At 43.8% G+C, this 15,901-nt stretch overlaps 3 protein-coding genes across 8 annotated transcripts; 1 reads left to right on the top strand and 2 right to left on the bottom strand.

The window, feature by feature from the left end:
• Positions 1-858: 858 nt before the first annotated feature.
• Positions 859-4,590, bottom strand: LOC125538896 (SNARE-like superfamily protein). Of its 2 annotated transcripts, none has more exons than XM_048702218.2 (5): positions 4,440-4,590; positions 2,902-3,020; positions 2,204-2,289; positions 1,897-2,044; positions 859-1,244 (listed from the first exon to the last, which is right to left on the bottom strand). In XM_048702218.2, exons 2-5 carry the CDS (start codon positions 2,980-2,982, stop codon positions 1,152-1,154), a joined length of 408 nt encoding a protein of 135 aa, XP_048558175.1. In that variant the 5' UTR covers positions 2,983-3,020; positions 4,440-4,590; the 3' UTR covers positions 859-1,151. The 2 variants fall into 2 exon arrangements, with proteins under 2 accessions (XP_048558175.1, XP_048558176.1); XM_048702219.2 differs by having other exon boundaries at positions 2,902-3,017; positions 4,440-4,578.
• A 91-nt stretch (positions 4,591-4,681) lies between these two features.
• Positions 4,682-8,365, top strand: ALG10 (DIE2/ALG10 family). Of its 4 annotated transcripts, XM_048702212.2 has the most exons (9): positions 4,683-4,838; positions 4,918-5,043; positions 5,578-5,666; positions 5,741-6,074; positions 6,385-6,646; positions 6,961-7,098; positions 7,204-7,408; positions 7,673-7,815; positions 7,884-8,365. In XM_048702212.2, the coding sequence occupies exons 2-9, from the start codon at positions 4,954-4,956 to the stop codon at positions 8,159-8,161; spliced, it is 1,539 nt and encodes a 512-aa protein (XP_048558169.2). In that variant the 5' UTR covers positions 4,683-4,838; positions 4,918-4,953; the 3' UTR covers positions 8,162-8,365. The 4 variants fall into 4 exon arrangements, with proteins under 4 accessions (XP_087400554.1, XP_048558169.2, XP_048558170.2 ...); XM_087544428.1 differs by having other exon boundaries at positions 4,682-5,043; XM_048702213.2 differs by having other exon boundaries at positions 4,684-5,043; positions 7,902-8,365.
• Positions 8,366-8,765: 400 nt separating this feature from the next.
• Positions 8,766-14,535, bottom strand: LOC125538895 (calmodulin-binding receptor-like cytoplasmic kinase 3). 2 transcript variants are annotated; one of them, XM_048702215.2, is made up of 7 exons: positions 14,268-14,535; positions 13,088-13,456; positions 12,675-12,928; positions 11,244-11,409; positions 11,077-11,166; positions 10,133-10,431; positions 8,766-9,211 (listed from the first exon to the last, which is right to left on the bottom strand). In XM_048702215.2, the coding sequence occupies exons 2-7, from the start codon at positions 13,206-13,208 to the stop codon at positions 8,990-8,992; spliced, it is 1,152 nt and encodes a 383-aa protein (XP_048558172.1). In that variant the 5' UTR covers positions 13,209-13,456; positions 14,268-14,535; the 3' UTR covers positions 8,766-8,989. The 2 variants fall into 2 exon arrangements, with proteins under 2 accessions (XP_048558172.1, XP_048558174.1); XM_048702217.2 differs by having other exon boundaries at positions 14,206-14,521.
• Between the last annotated feature and the right edge of the window lie 1,366 nt (positions 14,536-15,901).

Here is a 15,901-nt window from a genome sequence, read left to right as displayed (position 1 = left end):
CGCGGTTGGGCAGCACTTTGGGTTCGGGATCTCCCTGCCTGTGGCTGGAGTTTAGCCGGATCTGATCAGGCCTAATTAATCCCCGGATCCTTTTAGTCGCTGGGATGACATCAGGTGATAAGCCACGCCCGGCACAGGCTCCTCTTATCCTCTCGCCAAAGTTTTACTTGTATAGCCTGCTTTAGAAAATCAATCAATCGTGTTGGTACTACTTTCTCCGTTTCAAATTACTCGTCGTAGGTATGGATATATCTAGATGTAAAGACGGGCTTCCGATAAGCTCAGACCGAGTGGAGGGGCTCGGTTCGCCGGGCTGGTCTGGTCACACACCGTGTGCTCTGCTGCCCCGACCGAATCCCCACAAAATCTCCTCCTCAGTCTGCCAGTGTGCACGAACCACACGTCCGGATCCTGACGCTATCAGCTCACTGTTCTTGTGTATTGTACGCATGCAGAGAGGGCGCTGGAAACAGCTAGCTATAAGCTGCCGCTGTGACATGCTTCCAAGATGCCAATCCTCAACAAAAAACAAAGGTTTCCAAGATGGGATGCCTTTTTTACACACGCAGACGTGCATCATGGGGCTGGACCGGGACTGAAAACAACCAGGGCTAACACACACTACTACTACTGCTAACTGGGCACTTTTTCTTCAGTGGCGCTGTACTCATCAGATCTCATCTCACTCCTGCATCAGATACCCTGCATTGTTCAACATAGTACCACGCGCAGCGTATCCTGCACTGTCACCTTTCCGCCTAGCGCATACGAGCCACAGCTCTGGTGGAGGAAGGTAAGATCCGATCATGCACGCACGCACGCACAGGAAAAAGGCGAGCTAGATGCAGGACAAAGACAGGAAATCAAACCAACACTTACACTAGTATATGCCCCGTATGCTGCACGGAGATTACACGGTTTGGTGGTGCAGGTTTGCCATGCGCGGCACAGTCCATTTTACAAACCAAATTCGATTCTGAAAGCCCGGGATTCACTGGCGCGCACGCAAGGATCCAACACGAAGAAAAATAAGAGTGTGCATACTTGATTCAGCAGGGTGCATAGATGACGGGAGAACAGCTGCGGTGGAGTATGATGTTTGCTGGCCCTGCTTCCGCGTTATGACAGTGAAGCTGCTCCGTGGCCAAACGCTACAGATACTTCCTCGCGAGAGCCCTCACCTTGGTGTCGAAATGTGACGATGCGATGCGAGAGCCGGGCAGGTACAGGGGGTTGAGGAATATCTGCAGAAAAACACAAGATTTGTAATACCACTTTATTACTTCTTCCGTTCCTAAATATAAGTCTTTTTAGAGATTCTAATATGGACCAGATACGGAGCAAAATGAGTGAATTACACTCTAAAATACGTCTATATACATCTGTATGTAGTCCTATTGAAATCTCTAGGAAGACTTATATTTAGGTACGGAGGGAGTACATATCAAGACCCTAACTGATACATGTAAGATCTTCTAGAACGAGACTGCAGACGCTTGTCAAGATTTGTTATGGAAACAGTGCCCAATTCTGCATCAGCAAGTAACCTTGCATGTCTTTTTTAGGGAAAGTAACTTTGCAAGGTATGGGACTCGTAAGCAACCCATGCGATTTTGACCCATACATATCGTCCACCCACCGGTTGCCTATTTGCAGGGTAGACAAGTGCCATCGCCTTGACACAGACAGAGCATCTTGATAAAAGCATGGCAAAAGATAATAGACCGACGCCAAAAATTATGTTCACCACAAAAATGGATACTCAGTGGCATTACTGTTCAGTACGCATGATTTGACAATTGACGTATGTGTGCACTTAACTGAGCATTTATAGCAAACTAAAATGCGATAAGAGGATTCTCTAGATCGTGATGGACCGATCGATGATCATCTTACCTTGATGTAAAGTTCATGGACCTCTTGAAAAAAGCTTTTTATTCCATCCTCGCTGCGTGAATCGTGAAGCAACATGAATCTAGTATGACCGGCGGTTACATAAACAGACACCACAAGGTCATTAAATCTATCAACCGACCTCAGGAACCTGAAAATGCAGGAAGAGTTAGATGACGTAAACAATATAAAAGTTATATGAGAAGACTATTTTTGGGCTGTGGTATTTTTGGATGTGTCCTAGAGAAAGACCACACAATTTTTTGGGTGTATCCTACAGAACAAAATTAATCAACCAACAGAATCTCACATTGCATTTGTGGTCCATGCTAGGTCCTGAACAACATCTAACGCAGCATGCAGGATGAACTGATGGTGATAAGCCAGATCTTCTTTCTGAGAGGGAAAGTAAATGCCAGAAGAAACATGTAAATTAATAGTAATTCAATATGACTAAACTACTTCAGAAAACAGACCCAGTCAAGAAGACTCAAATGCATAATTGTATTTCAATTAACGCTATTACATAGAAGTTCCAAAATTTCCTGGGAACAGATGAAATTACAAAAGTTAACCAGGAGGCATAAAGCATAGACAATGCCAGAAATACCATGTATACAGGGGCAAAGATACCACATACTCCCTCCGTTCCTAAATATTTTTCTTTCTAAAGATTTCAACAAGTGACTACATACAGAGCAAAATGAGTGAGAATCTACACTCTAAAATATGTCTATATACATCCGTATGTGGTAGTCCATTTGAAATCTCTAAAAAGACAAATATTTAGGAACGGAGGGAGTACAACACTGTTTTAACTCAGAGAAGAAAATTTGCAGCACTCCGTTAATGGCTATCTCCTACAGATTTTTGCTATGGGGCATGATCCAATATGATTTATGCTGCTTATCTATTAACTATTTCGATTTTTCATATCCGGGGGCATTTTTACCAAGTTATATAGCTAAATACAATAGAGAGAGAGAAAATGGAGTGCAGGACACATACTTTGGGTGCAGATCCAACTTCTGCCTCATAGATTGGGATGTCGTTCTTACTTACAATCACGAAGCATGCTGTACTGGCCATTTCCACCAACAGACTAGTTTCACTCTGGCAGCAATCTTCTGATGTTGCAAACAAAATAATATTAAATAAGTTTGATGGTTGGGAGGAAATACAGTTGAGCAAACAAACTAACCATCAGCAAAATAAAAATAAAAATGCACCACTACCCTAGCTCCACAAGGATAGCATTTGAGCATTCAAAAGTTTGGCATATCCTTCTGCAATTTCGTTGTTAGTCTATCTGTAAAGCTGTAACCGATTACTGATGTGCTGATGTGCATGCCTTCTGTTGCTTTGTACTAAGAGACTTTAACTGCAAATCGCAATGCCATGTCACTTCTGTGGATTAACCCATCTTATTTATTTTTTTCTCGAACACGCAGGAGATCTGCGTATCATTATTTTAGAGAGGAAGAAAAGGGTAGAAACCCTGAGTAGACATGGCTCTGTTGCTGTTAAGACTGAAGTTGTGCTTGTACCAAAAACTTTGTAAATTTATGTTTGTACTATAAATAGTTTGTAAACCCTGAGAAGAAGAAAAGGGTAGAAGCCCTGAGTATACATGGCTCTGCTGCTGTTAAGAGTCAAACAGTTTCTTGTATGCTAAAATCACAGTTCACTGGAATAACTCCCATTTGGTCAGATAGTAGAGATTTGAGCGTGCGTGCAAACTGATATGCAAAAGGTGTACATTCATAGGTTTTATCTAGTTCTATCACTAAAATTTTAACATTTTATTTAGAGAAACAGGGCATCCCCGCCCCAGTTCCATTAACATGAAACCACAAGTCATGGAGCAAAATGTTAACAATCGCACACTGCTCAGAGTAGAATAGCAGTATCAAACCATAACAGACACAACATATCCTTCTCAAGTATGGGTGGGTTTGTGACTGAAGTTGACACTATGGTTAAGCCAAGTCTGGTTCAAGAAGTTCTGGGCATCTCGCTACAATTGTTTATAGCAATCGTTTGCAAGATGGTGAACGCCGGCTTATATTGGATTGGAGATATCTGTCAAAATCAGAGGGACTATTCCGTGGAGGCCCCAAGTGATCTAAGTATGCATCAAGCATTATGAAAAAATCAAGAAAAATAAATCTTATTGCACAGATTCAAAGATACTTTGATCACTACTTATTATTGTAAGACCAATGTGCTTAAACAATACAACACAGATTTTCTCATACCCCACCCATTTATCAGATCCCAATATAATTCTACTTCCACTGCTCCTCACTTCTACAGCAATTCCTTCTTCGCCTGGCTTTGCCAAGGTCCTATGTCTAGCTACAAATAGCGAAGTCAGTTTTCAACTGTACGTGCTGTGCTCTGTTCAATACGATTAGAACTACACTACTGCTCCTTTGTTGATTCTTTTGACAAGCTACCTGCTGCTGATTAACCAAAGACTGGATCGATCCATCCAAACCTAAGAAAACTCGCGATGGGGGAGAAGAAGAGTAGGAGCTGCTCACATGGAAAGGGCGGGGAGGAAGGCCGCAGATTCTCCGGTCGCCGGAGCCGCCCGCCGGCGTCTTCCTGCTCGCGCCTCGGGGGAGATCAGAGGGTGGGAGATCTAAGCGCAACGAGTAATGAGACTTCGCCCTCTTTCCCGTTCGCTTAGGTACCTGCCGGTGGTTGGGCCGGGCCGTTATATTGGTCAACAGAGTTGTGGGCCTGCTCGAGCCGGTTTACAGACGACTGGGCCGAGGTGTCGCGGCTGAAATCCCCACCGGTCTAGCCTGAGACCTCCGGCGAGACGCCGGCAGCAGGAGCCGCAGCAGCGTAGAGCCGTCCGGCCGCAGCCTACCACCGGCGAACTCGCTCCTGACGCCGCGGACCTTCTTCAGCCTGCATAGCTTCCGACAAACCTAGTGAGGACTCGTGTGATGAGCTCTGTGCTTCCGAGTCCCGAGCGTTGAACTGGATCTGAAGCTCGGGGTGTCTCCTCAGGTCGGGTTCCCGGAGTTGAGAGCCCCGCCTTGCGGGATGGGAAGGCTGGCCGTCACCGCCGCGGTGGCCGCATGGGCTATCCCGATCGCCGCCTTGGTTGACTCCATCGTGCCTGACCCCTACATGGTCAGTCCTCTTGTCAGGATATGCATATGTCTCGGTTTTTCTTTTTTATGCCCCAGCTTTTGAACTGCCCATTTCACTTGCCTATAGTTTGATGATCAAATATAGTAGAGTTACGGTAATCTATTTAGTTATCTGATATAAATGCTAATGGGGAACAGCTATCCCTTTTGTTTCACAACATCGTCCACTGAAATTGCAATGACGCTTGTTTGCCCAATGCTGTTTATACAAGTAATATATTAGACACAATAATTTTCATTGATATGGTAGCATTGGTTCTCATGTGGGAAAACGTCATCGTTTGCATGAAGGAATTTCATGAGTTGTAGTTTCATAGTTAACTAGAAAGTTGAGTTCTGCGGAAAAAATAGATTCGGCGACGTGAGGCATAGGTAGAGCTTTAGCAAGATCCTTAGGATTCATACTTTTGTCTGATATATCACTGTATTCTCATTCTGAAAATGTATATGGCACAATATGCTTCCAAATAGAACATGATAACATGTCCACTACCACTTTATTGTTTGCTTTTAGGATGAGATATTCCATGTTCCCCAGGCGCAACACTATTGCCGTGGAGATTTCTTAACGTGGGATCCCATGATCACCACCCCTCCTGGCCTGTGAGCTTCGACTACTCCTTATTGCTTCAAACTCAAAATTTTCTTGTGACGAACTGCTGTCTGCAATTTTGCAGGTACTACATTTCTCTAGCATATCTTGCTTCCCTGTTTCCTGGTGCATGGGCTATTAAGGTAGCAGAGGCATTTGACCCCCTTTGCACCACGGCACTTCTCCGGTCAACTAATGTTATAATGGCAATGGTCTGTGGTGTTCTTGTCCATGACCTGCTTCTGTGTATCAAGCCAGGAATTGGCAAGATGAAGGCAACTGCTTATGCTATTCTTGTAGCGTTGTATCCTGTTCACTGGTTCTTTACCTTTCTGTATTATACTGATGTCGCATCATTAGCTGCAGTTCTTGCGATGTACCTGTCCTGCTTGAAGAAACGGTTTTGGGTCAGCGCACTGGTGAGTGTTTGAACGCGGTTCTTTATAGCTTTCGGTGAGATAAGGTTGCATTTTGTGGAGACCATAGCATATACATTATTTGTTGATTTATTGTGCTCACAACAGGAGCTTCTTTAGCTTGCTTGAGTTGCAGGAAGTTGTACATTCATAAAATTTATCCGTAGCATACTTGATGGTGAAGGTTGTTGATTCATAAAAGAATGTTCAGTGCCCCACATCATTTTTTAGCAACCAAACCACTCATTTTCACATTGAAATTTTTGATATACTTCCTGCCTTTGTTAATTATTTTTGTTCCTTTTGCCTGCAGTTCGGTGCTCTCTCAATACTTTTCCGGCAGACTAATGTAATATGGATGATATTTTTTGCTGCCAATGGAGCCATTGCATATGTGCAAGATCTTTCTCTCAGTGACTGCCCTTCTGATGAGAACAGTGAACCAACAGATAAATCAAGAGCAGAAGTGTCTGACAGGGATAGCAAAGTCAGTGCTTTAGGTTTGAGAAGGCGGCGAACTAATCACTCCATAAGTAAGAGGGGAGTTGTTTCTGGATCTACTAAATCACACACGAGTGAGTACTCCAGCTGTTTTAATTGAGATTTTTTTTCCAACTTTTACTGTAAGCTTGTAGCTTCCTTTTTGGGATTCACTAGGCGGCTTGTTAATGTCCTTTAAAATTGAAAATAGATCTTTTTCTGATATGATTGATATTTTTCTTCTTGTTATGAGAAAACCAGATGCAACGTTTTATCAATTTATACGTTCTAATTTTGAATGCAAAATGATTTTTGTTGAGAAGGATTTAAATTCTAGAAGATCATGTGATCTCAATTTTTGTGTGCAGTCCTTTCCACAACATATTAAATATTTATGATTGATGTGCAGGTTTTACGGAAGAACTATTTGACATCGGCTTCAAAATATGGAATTCAAAGTGTAAAGTTGTAATCACTTTTGCACCGTTCGCAATAGTTCTGGTGACATTTGGAGCATTTATAATCTGGAATGGTGGCATAGTACTAGGTAACTCTTATGTTGAATTGCTCTTTTTACATCTTTCATAGGGCTTAGCAGTTGATTAAGTGATAGATAATTTTCTAACATGCGCCTTTGCTTGGAGTGATGCAGGTGCCAAGGAAGCTCATGTTGTTTCACCACATTTTGCACAGTTATTGTACTTTGGTCTAGTGTCAGCTACTGCCCTCCTACCGTGGCATTTTACTCCCGGACGAGTATCAGACTTGTTCCACTGGTGTAGAAAGAACAAAACCTTTAGTTCTCTGGCAATGCTGATAGCTCTTGGTTTAAGCTTTGTGGCTATACATTTATTCAGGTTTTTACCTGAACACCTCGTATGTGACTTGTTCGCTTTAAGTATAAATTTTTCGAAAAGCAGAACCTTTAGAGGCTGAAGTTAAGTGGCAAGTAACTATATACATATTCAACTTAGCAATTGCAACCTACAAGCAGAATTCCAGTTGCAGTCAAAATGTCAGAAGATTGTTGACGATTCTACTTTTCACTTCTGCATAACCAATGTTTTCTTTGTCTTTTGTTTATGTTTATGAAATCCTAATAGCCTCATCTTTTGGTGCAGTATTGCTCACCCTTATCTTCTGGCTGACAATAGACATTACACGTTCTATATCTGGAGGAAGGTCATACAAGCTCACTGGATGATGAAATACATTTTGATTCCACTTTATGTGTACTCATGGTTTTCAGTTATCAACATCTTAGGTAAACTTCTTCGCTCTTAAGAAAAGGTTGTCTATTCTGAGAAGTATAATGAACTGAAACTTCTGTAGTTTTTCCTGATCTTACAGGGAAATCGCAGCCAAGAGTTTGGGTGGTGTCCTTTGTTTTCTCAGTTGCTCTAGTTCTCGTCCCTGCTCCGTTGGTTGAATTTAGATACTACACAATCCCATTGGTCGTACTGGTCCTTAATTCTCCAGTAATCGGTAATGGCAAATTGCTTGCTTTGGGGTCTGCATATGCTGCTGTGGATTTGTTCACTCTGGCGATGTTTCTGTTCAGACCATTCCATTGGGGCCATGAGCCGGGAACACAAAGGTTCATGTGGTAGTTTAGTTGATGAAATTGACAAGTGACCAACTCCAGTGTTCAGTCACAGCTGCTCCGGCTTATCGGTGCCCCGCTTGGAGAAATTAGGACTACAATGATGTGTGATCTTAATTTTTTTGGGGGTCAGTTTTTGTGTATACTAGTGTTCTTATGAGTTTAAGTCGAAAATACGTGCTTGGATTTGAAGAGATCTTTTTTTCTTCAACACACACCCAAATGTGAGTTGTTTTGTATTAGAAGATGAGGCGGAGAGCACAAAGTAAAAAAACAATCCCAGGCTAAAACAAAATTGAACCCAAACAAACGGAAGAAGCTGCAAAAATTTGAATTGTACAAGGCCGCAATGACTGAAGAAATGAGTATTTGATATTGCAGTTTTATCACTTTGTACGGAATGGCGCGTGTTCGTATCCTGTGAAGTCCAGGCAGAGTATATACTACATAAAAGAAAGAAAGAAAAAAACTGTTCCAGTCTCTTCCTGAATCTTATACAAGTCGACAATGCTTAGACAGTTTCTAAAACTACACACACAGAAGCTGCACTGCAATCTGCACCACTGCACTTTCTCCAGGGCACATATCACTGAAACACTGAACAGTGCCTCTACACGGAATTCATCCATTCAAGGTCAACGTGCATCAAATCGATCTCTTAAACATGAACACAGCTATATACACAATGTGCAACAATAGTGTCACAACCCTGTACAGATTTCAGCTGTTCGTGTTCGACAAAAATGCACGGCAATGTTCAGCCTTAACAAGAACGGAGTTCACCCATGTTCTCTCAAGCGAAAAAAAAGCAGTCAATAACCCAGTGTAAGATGGTTTAAAGAGACCCTTCTGCTCTGTTTTGGGTTTTAGCGTAGTCCCTCCGTATCTTCCAGAGCTTCTCCACAACCTCTTTCATATGTGGCCTGTCAGCGCGGGTAGGAGCGACGCATTGGAACATCACATCGAAAATCTTATTCAGTATATCCTCGTTTACTGCTTCGGTCAACATCGGATCCAGTATCTCCTGGACATTGCCTTTGTTATATCTCTCGAAGGCCTGCATCAAAGGCATTATACCAACCTTAGATGGCTTGTACTCCCTCCGTTCCCAAATATTTGTCTTTCTAGACATTTCAAATGGACACAACATACGGATGTATGTAGACATATTTTAGAGTATAGATTCACTCATTTTGCTTCGTATGTAGTCACTTGTTGAAATCTCTAGAAAGACAAGTATTTAGAAACGGAGGGAGTAGAATCTAAGTGGCAATAGATGGGATAAGCAGCCTAACAATTACTGGTGTGTGTTTTTTCGGTTAAAATGAGTGAAAGATAAGTATCTGATATCTGAGATACTGTGACAATAGTTTTTTTTTCCTGTGTACACATGGAGGGGGCATCATAGTGTATGGTTTAACTTGTAACAAAATATCACATTATGAGTCATCAAAGGAAGGCACACACATCACCTACCCAAACGAATGAACACAGAAAAACACAGATAAGAGTACGAGGATGCAATGAATTGAACTAAATAAATGATTGAATAACTAGTTCACAGTTTTATGTTCTGAAGCTCATTCTTGAAACTATGCTGGCATTGAGTACTACATTTCTGTTTTCTGCTTGTAAGAACTGAGCGTCACTCGGTTAGATTAGAGGCACCGATGCTTGCCCATCCCATCCCATGCGAAACCTAGCTTCCATGGGTGCTCATGGTTCTCCTAAACTAAAATGGCACGAGTGCTAGTGCCTGTTGGTCGAGTTTTTTTTCTATTTCTAGTTGTGCTTGTGTTTACAAATTGTCTCCTAAGTGGTTTGATCTACCTTTCATGGGGTACCACTAAAGAGAAATCTTGAGCAACATACATGATTCATAACAGAGCTAACTAGTAAAGCTTAGCTGATTAAAAAATTAAACAGGATACCAACGACTGAAATGATATAAATATAAGAGAGGAAAGCAAAGACATACCCATCGCACGGTAATCTTTTCTCTTCCTCCTCTGTTCACCTCAATAGGACGACGACCTGATAGGATTTCCAGGAGCAAGATGCCGTAAGAGAACACATCACTCTTGACTGTCAGATAGTTTGTCCGCAGATACTCTGGATCCACATAGCCAGCTGTTCCTTTCACATCAGTTTGAATCTCTGACTGGCCTGGATCTGTTGAACCAATTCTTGCAAATCCGAAGTCGGCTACTTTTGCCCTGAAGCCTTCAGTTAGTAGAATGTTTGATGACTTCACATCCCGGTGTATAATGGGCTTCTCTAAAAGCATAAGATTGCATTATAATTTAAGAAAAGATATATGCAAATCGCCAGCAGGAACGATCAAATTAGAATGCGTCTGTTTACCTGTCGATGCATCAAAATACTAAAGAGCAAAAGTATGTTATACAAGTTTACTTCTATTGAATAGATAATTGCATATTCATGCTGTTAGCTAAATCTTGCATTTAAATGGAGGACACAAAAGAAATAACATGGCTGATCCTTGTGATTGCTAAATTCATAATTTAGGTCGCACATGCAAATTAGGATTGTGTGTCCTTGTTGAGCATAGCCTCAAATTCTTGTGACTGTTAAACTTGCACGGCAAATGCTTATTTGTACACACTCTTAAAAAACGTTAGGCCCGCTTAATACGAAGCTGGAGCACATGTACATGACATTTTCTCAAGGCAACGGACAGCCAAAATAATTTCCGAAAACGTGTGCCATCACGATAACTGACAAGTACCACGAATTATTAACTTTCAGTGCAGCAAGAATACTATGTTCATGTGTTTGGTTACTGCTGAGGTAAATTCCTGAACATGTGACTGAATCAGAATGAAAAGTAGAACCATTCATTTAGTGTTTCACTTGACTGTTCTATACTCAGCAAATGAAAACATGTAGGCAAAGGTGTACCTGCATATAGATGCAGATAAGTTAATCCATGGGCAACATCTATGGCTATTTCAAGACGCTGACCGAAGCCCAATATTAGCCCATGTAGTCCTGAAAGACAATTTTAAAATGTTACTGTTCATCCTGAGAAGGAATCAAGTAAAGCAGCAATCTGGTTTGCAGCATACCATCCAAATGTTCCCTAAGAGTGCCATTTGCCACGAACTCGGTTATGACAATTCTTTCATTCCCTTTGTCAATATATCCAAGTAACTGGACCAGATTCCTGTGTTCGATTTTTTTTAGTAGTGCAATTTCATTTTTGAATTCTGCGTGTAAAGAAGCAAAATGTTCCTGGGAAAATAGACCGGATCAGAATCACAAGTCAAACAGGTGTAAAAAGAAGTGAAGGTACCCAATTTTTATCAACAGCTATCCAGATTGCGGAGAGGAAAAAATCCGACTAGTGAACAGGCTTACACAACACACAAAAGATATAAGAGCAATGCACAACTACTGGAACGAAGAATGCAATGCAGCATGTTTTATTGATGCATAACCCTGTTATTCTTATGTTGGTCTACACACATATGGATCGATCAACAACTGGGTCTACCTAAACATGCATTAGCCAATTTCTTGTTCTTTCTTGATTCCACCCAAGAGAGAGCAGTGGATGATAAGCTCAGTAAACAATCTAAGGCCTCCTTTGGTTTGTAGGATTTTTGTAGGAATTCTATAGGATAGGATTTGCAAAGGAAAAATTCCTTTGAAGCCCTTTGGTTTGTAGGAATGGATTCCTATTCCTATGTAGGATAGGAATCAATCCTTCACATTTTGGAGGAAAAAAAACATTAGCCTAGACTCAATGGAAAAAATCCTATCCTATGCACCAAATGACATCTCTTTCTCTATAGGAATTGACATGCATGTCATCTCACTTCCTATGATTTTCCTATTCCTATAAAATTCCTATCCTATTAACCAAAGAAGGCCTACCTCCTTTGGTTTAGAGGAATTTCATAGGAATTCTAGAGGATAGGATTCTTATAGGATTTTTTCCTTTAGAGCCCTTTGGTTCATAGGAATGGATTCCTATTCCTACATAGGATTGGTTCCTATCCTCCACATTTCATAGGAAAATAAAAAAGAGCCTAGACTCAATGGAAAAATTCCTTTGGTGTCAACCAAATGACATCTTGTTTCCTATTCCTACTCATAGGATTTGAGATACATGTCATCTCATTTCCTACAAGATTCCTATTCCTATGATAATCCTATCCTATGAACCAAAAGAAACAAGCATCAGAAGGCGTGCCATTGTATATTACAAACCATCCACAGTGGCTTTGACCCAAACGACCAAAAAAAGGCTAGCAGCCTCCCCCAAAAGGGAGAAAAAACTAACTATACAAATCTGAACAAACCTAGAAAATTCGACAGAAAACAAAGCTAGGCTGGAGTATAATAGAACTTCTAAACTTCATGAAGTGTCGTGTCTAATTAGGCTTTTAGCTAAACCTAATAGAGTGGAATTAAAGCAACCAGAATATACAATAATAGTTCAGTCATTGTGCTTATGCAAATCTCTAGTGTAGTTGCCAGAAAAAAGAAACTACCTTTCTTGCCCTTTTAATAGCCACAATAAGGCCATTTTGCAAGTCCATTCTGTAGGCCTTTCCAAAATAACTTTCGCCAATCATCAAGGCCGGCGAAAAGTTACGTGTCAGTTTAATAACCGTTTCAAGACTGAGGTTCAATGGATCATTTCTACTTGGCGGTGAAGATAATGAAAATCTAGATGGACTTGCAGGTACCCGAAGAGGGCTCGAGGGAATTCTGTCAGAAATTGACCTCATTTCAGAAGAACTCACTGAAAAAAGAAGGGAACAATATGTCAAACGGTGGCAAAGTGTTGATAACCACAAAATTTGCATTTATTAAATTTCATCACAAAAAATACGGTAGGCATTGATTCAGTGTGTTAACAGGTTCCATCACCCGTATATGAAAATTCATCATTTTTGCTTACAGGAATTTCCGTCTTTTGCAAGAACAGGATCTTCACTTCCATCCTTCCTTTTCGAGCGAAAGCAGGGGCACAAGGATTCAAAGCACACAAGAAACATTTCTGTAGCTGTAGCGGCTACCATAACGTTATCTGTCTCCGGTCCTCCAGTAAAGAAGTGTGATGTGCCTCATTTGTATCCGATGTCCCACATGAGCACGCTGACGGACACAATAGTTTGCCTCCAGACCTATCTCACTTTAGGCCACAATTTGTCCAAAATATATCTTCAAATCTCTCACACTTTAGACCAAGAGTTCTCCAAAATCTGCCCCCAAGCGTATCTCACTTCAGAGCAATACTTGTCCTCTTTTCCCTTGTAGTGGTACAGTACTACAATGCAAACAGCAAATGTGTAAAACATTTAATTTAGTCATTTGTGATGAATGAATTAATAAAGGAATAGCTACAACTCGAGGGATGACATGATCATAACTGGTGAGTAAATGAATTATCCTCCTAACCAATAACGAAACTGCCTCCCTTTCCATTCTTGTCATTTGCCACAACACATCTACAACTGATACAACACTGGGGCCTTTTACATGTAGTACAACACTGGGGCCTTTGCATATTTATAGTAAGCAACTTGACAATGCACGCAACTAACAAACATAGATGACCAAACAAAACCACACTCTAGACAAAATTGTACTTATAGACAGATCGAACTAGCCACGAGAGACAAATTCACCCATGTGTGAACTGAAAACAGTAAGGGGAAGCAAACAAAAAGCCTTGAGACGGCGCCCCGTACAATTACCAAACCTGGCGTCCCCTAGCACAATCACAGCAAAATTGAAGCTTGATGGAGCCTTATCCGCAGCCCTGTCAGTTTCAGAAACAACACCGCGACAGGCCCCGCTTCTATAGCTTCCAGATTAAACAAGCGAGCTAGCGGCTGCAAAAAGTGAAGCATCGAGAATCGCAGCCCTAGTCCCACAAAGAATCCCAAAAAGTGAACCAAGAACACGGCACTGGGCTACCAACCATTGCGACCGGCGGCGTGACAGAGGCGAGCTAGCAATCAAGCAGGGTACCCCCGCAAAAAAAAAAACAATCAAGCAGGGAGGCGACCTAACCACGCGTAGAAGAACCACCATCGCAATCGGCCTTCGAGAGGTCCGAGGAAGCAGGGACTCACCGGAGTATATAGGCAGCTATAGCTGAGCCGCCGCGCGCCGAATGCTCCGCCGCCGCGGAAGCCACAAGATCCACGCTGGGACGTGTACGCGGAAATGGCGAGGAAGGCGCCGACCGGGACAAGGATGGCGCCTTTGGTTTGATCGGATCTTTGGTGGGGCGGGATGGAAACCGTGTGCGAAGACCGGAGGGAGGGAGAGGCCGCCGAGACGAGACCGACGACCCGGGCGGGGGGAGGCGACTGGTAAACGACGCCGACGGAGGGAATTTTTTTGTGTGGCGCTACTTGCCGCCAGGGGTGGGTTCTGGCCCGGTTTGTCAGTGGGAGTGCGGCTGGTTGGTGCTGGATTGCGTGCGACCCTGTCGCTGCGGGTGGGTGCCGCGGCAGCCGCAACGGCGTGTTCTCCTTTGGTCCACCCCGAGGATCCTTCGAGGCATGCTACTCCACTAGACAACTCCAACGTGCCGACTCATTTGATCCGTGCGCGTCTGTTTGGATCGTCGCGGATAGAAAAGTTAGTTCAATGCGTCGATTCAAACGAACACGCGTCCGCTTTTCGTCCGGCTGTCGACCCATTCCCGGCTCAGATTTGAGTCTCATTTGCATCGGCACGGACACGAAACGGATGCGCGCGACGCGCGCCTACTTCTTCCTCTGGCCCATCAGTCGGTGGCACAACGACCATCACTTTCCTCTACTTTCCCAAACCCTCCCGCCTACTCGCGCTTCCGGCCATGGAGGACACGCCGACCCTCGATGCCGCCGCCGGCCTCGCCTCCCTTGCCTTGTCCGGCCTCACCTTCGTCGGCTCCGCCAAAGGCAAGCCCCCCGCGCGCCCCGCAAGACCGTCACGCCACCCAAGAAGAAGAAGCTGACGCTCTAAGAGCGGGCAGTGTAGTCGGCCAAGAGGAAGGGCCGGAGGCACACAGCGGACGAAGGGACGAAGCAGTGGCCGTCGCCGCCCTCTCCACCGCTGCACAGCGGGAGGAAACCAACGCCCGAGTCGTCGTGGCAACGAGGGAGGCCATGATCTACCTAGGGAAACCTTGGCCAGCACAGGCTCGTCAGCGCCATCGTGGCCGCGACCAGCAAGGGCTCGTCGGCATTCCCTCGGATGGTGCTGCTAGAGTCGCCGCGCGCGTCTGCCACGTAGCCGATTCCCTGCCTCCACGTCTATCTGCAAGCCTCCTGCTTCTGCGGGGAATGCTCGCCGGAGCTGAGCGTGCTGGCGCCGTCCATACCCACGCTCGTGACCATCGACCTCAACGCCACGCCAGTGGGCGGTGCATCATCCTCCGGAGGGGCGAGGAAACGCCCGCGTGAGATGCCAGCCGACATGCTCCCCGGCGCCTGCAACTTGTTGTGGCCAACAACAACGAAACAACCAACCGTTTCATCATCGAGAACATCATCTTCGAAGGTGGTGCGGTGGCACTGCCTTCGCTGGCGGTGCTGGCACGACTGCCTACGATCCCGATGAGACCCAGAGCCAAGACGGTCAAGCGCCATTCACGCTGGCGAGCTAGGATCAAGCTGGCATGCACGACGCTTTCATGGAAGATCAAGTCGGCTCGGGCAGCTTCCCGCTCGACCACGAGTTTTCGTAGGACTATGACCTCGAGGAAGAGGATGAG

Source organism: Triticum urartu, chromosome 2A, assembly GCF_056163025.1.
Source record: "Triticum urartu cultivar PI428250 chromosome 2A, HENAU_Tu73, whole genome shotgun sequence".
NCBI lineage: Eukaryota > Viridiplantae > Streptophyta > Magnoliopsida > Poales > Poaceae > Triticum > Triticum urartu.
This window is presented reverse-complemented; position numbering and strand designations above follow the sequence as displayed.

What these genes read in the sequence shown, in the direction of transcription:
- ALG10 (XM_087544428.1), top strand. Translation starts at nt 4,954, where the DNA reads ATGGGAAGGCTGGCCGTCACCGCCGCGGTGGCCGCATGGGCTATCCCG. An exon ending in ATCTACTAAATCACACACGA is followed by an intron (nt 6,647 to 6,960) that starts GTGAGTACTCCA and finishes ATTGATGTGCAG; the next exon opens with GTTTTACGGAAGAACTATTT. An exon ending in GTGGCTATACATTTATTCAG is followed by an intron (nt 7,409 to 7,672) that starts GTTTTTACCTGA and finishes CTTTTGGTGCAG; the next exon opens with TATTGCTCACCCTTATCTTC.
- LOC125538896 (XM_048702218.2), bottom strand. Translation starts at nt 2,982, where the DNA reads ATGGCCAGTACAGCATGCTTCGTGATTGTAAGTAAGAACGACATCCCA. An exon ending in AAGTTGGATCTGCACCCAAA is followed by an intron (nt 2,290 to 2,901) that starts GTATGTGTCCTG and finishes TTTCCCTCTCAG; the next exon opens with AAAGAAGATCTGGCTTATCA. An exon ending in TCCATGAACTTTACATCAAG is followed by an intron (nt 1,245 to 1,896) that starts GTAAGATGATCA and finishes GTTTTTCTGCAG; the next exon opens with ATATTCCTCAACCCCCTGTA.
- LOC125538895 (XM_048702215.2), bottom strand. Translation starts at nt 13,208, where the DNA reads ATGGTAGCCGCTACAGCTACAGAAATGTTTCTTGTGTGCTTTGAATCC. An exon ending in TCTTAGGGAACATTTGGATG is followed by an intron (nt 11,167 to 11,243) that starts GTATGCTGCAAA and finishes ATTGTCTTTCAG; the next exon opens with GACTACATGGGCTAATATTG. An exon ending in TTATCTGCATCTATATGCAG is followed by an intron (nt 10,432 to 11,076) that starts GTACACCTTTGC and finishes TTATGCTTTTAG; the next exon opens with AGAAGCCCATTATACACCGG.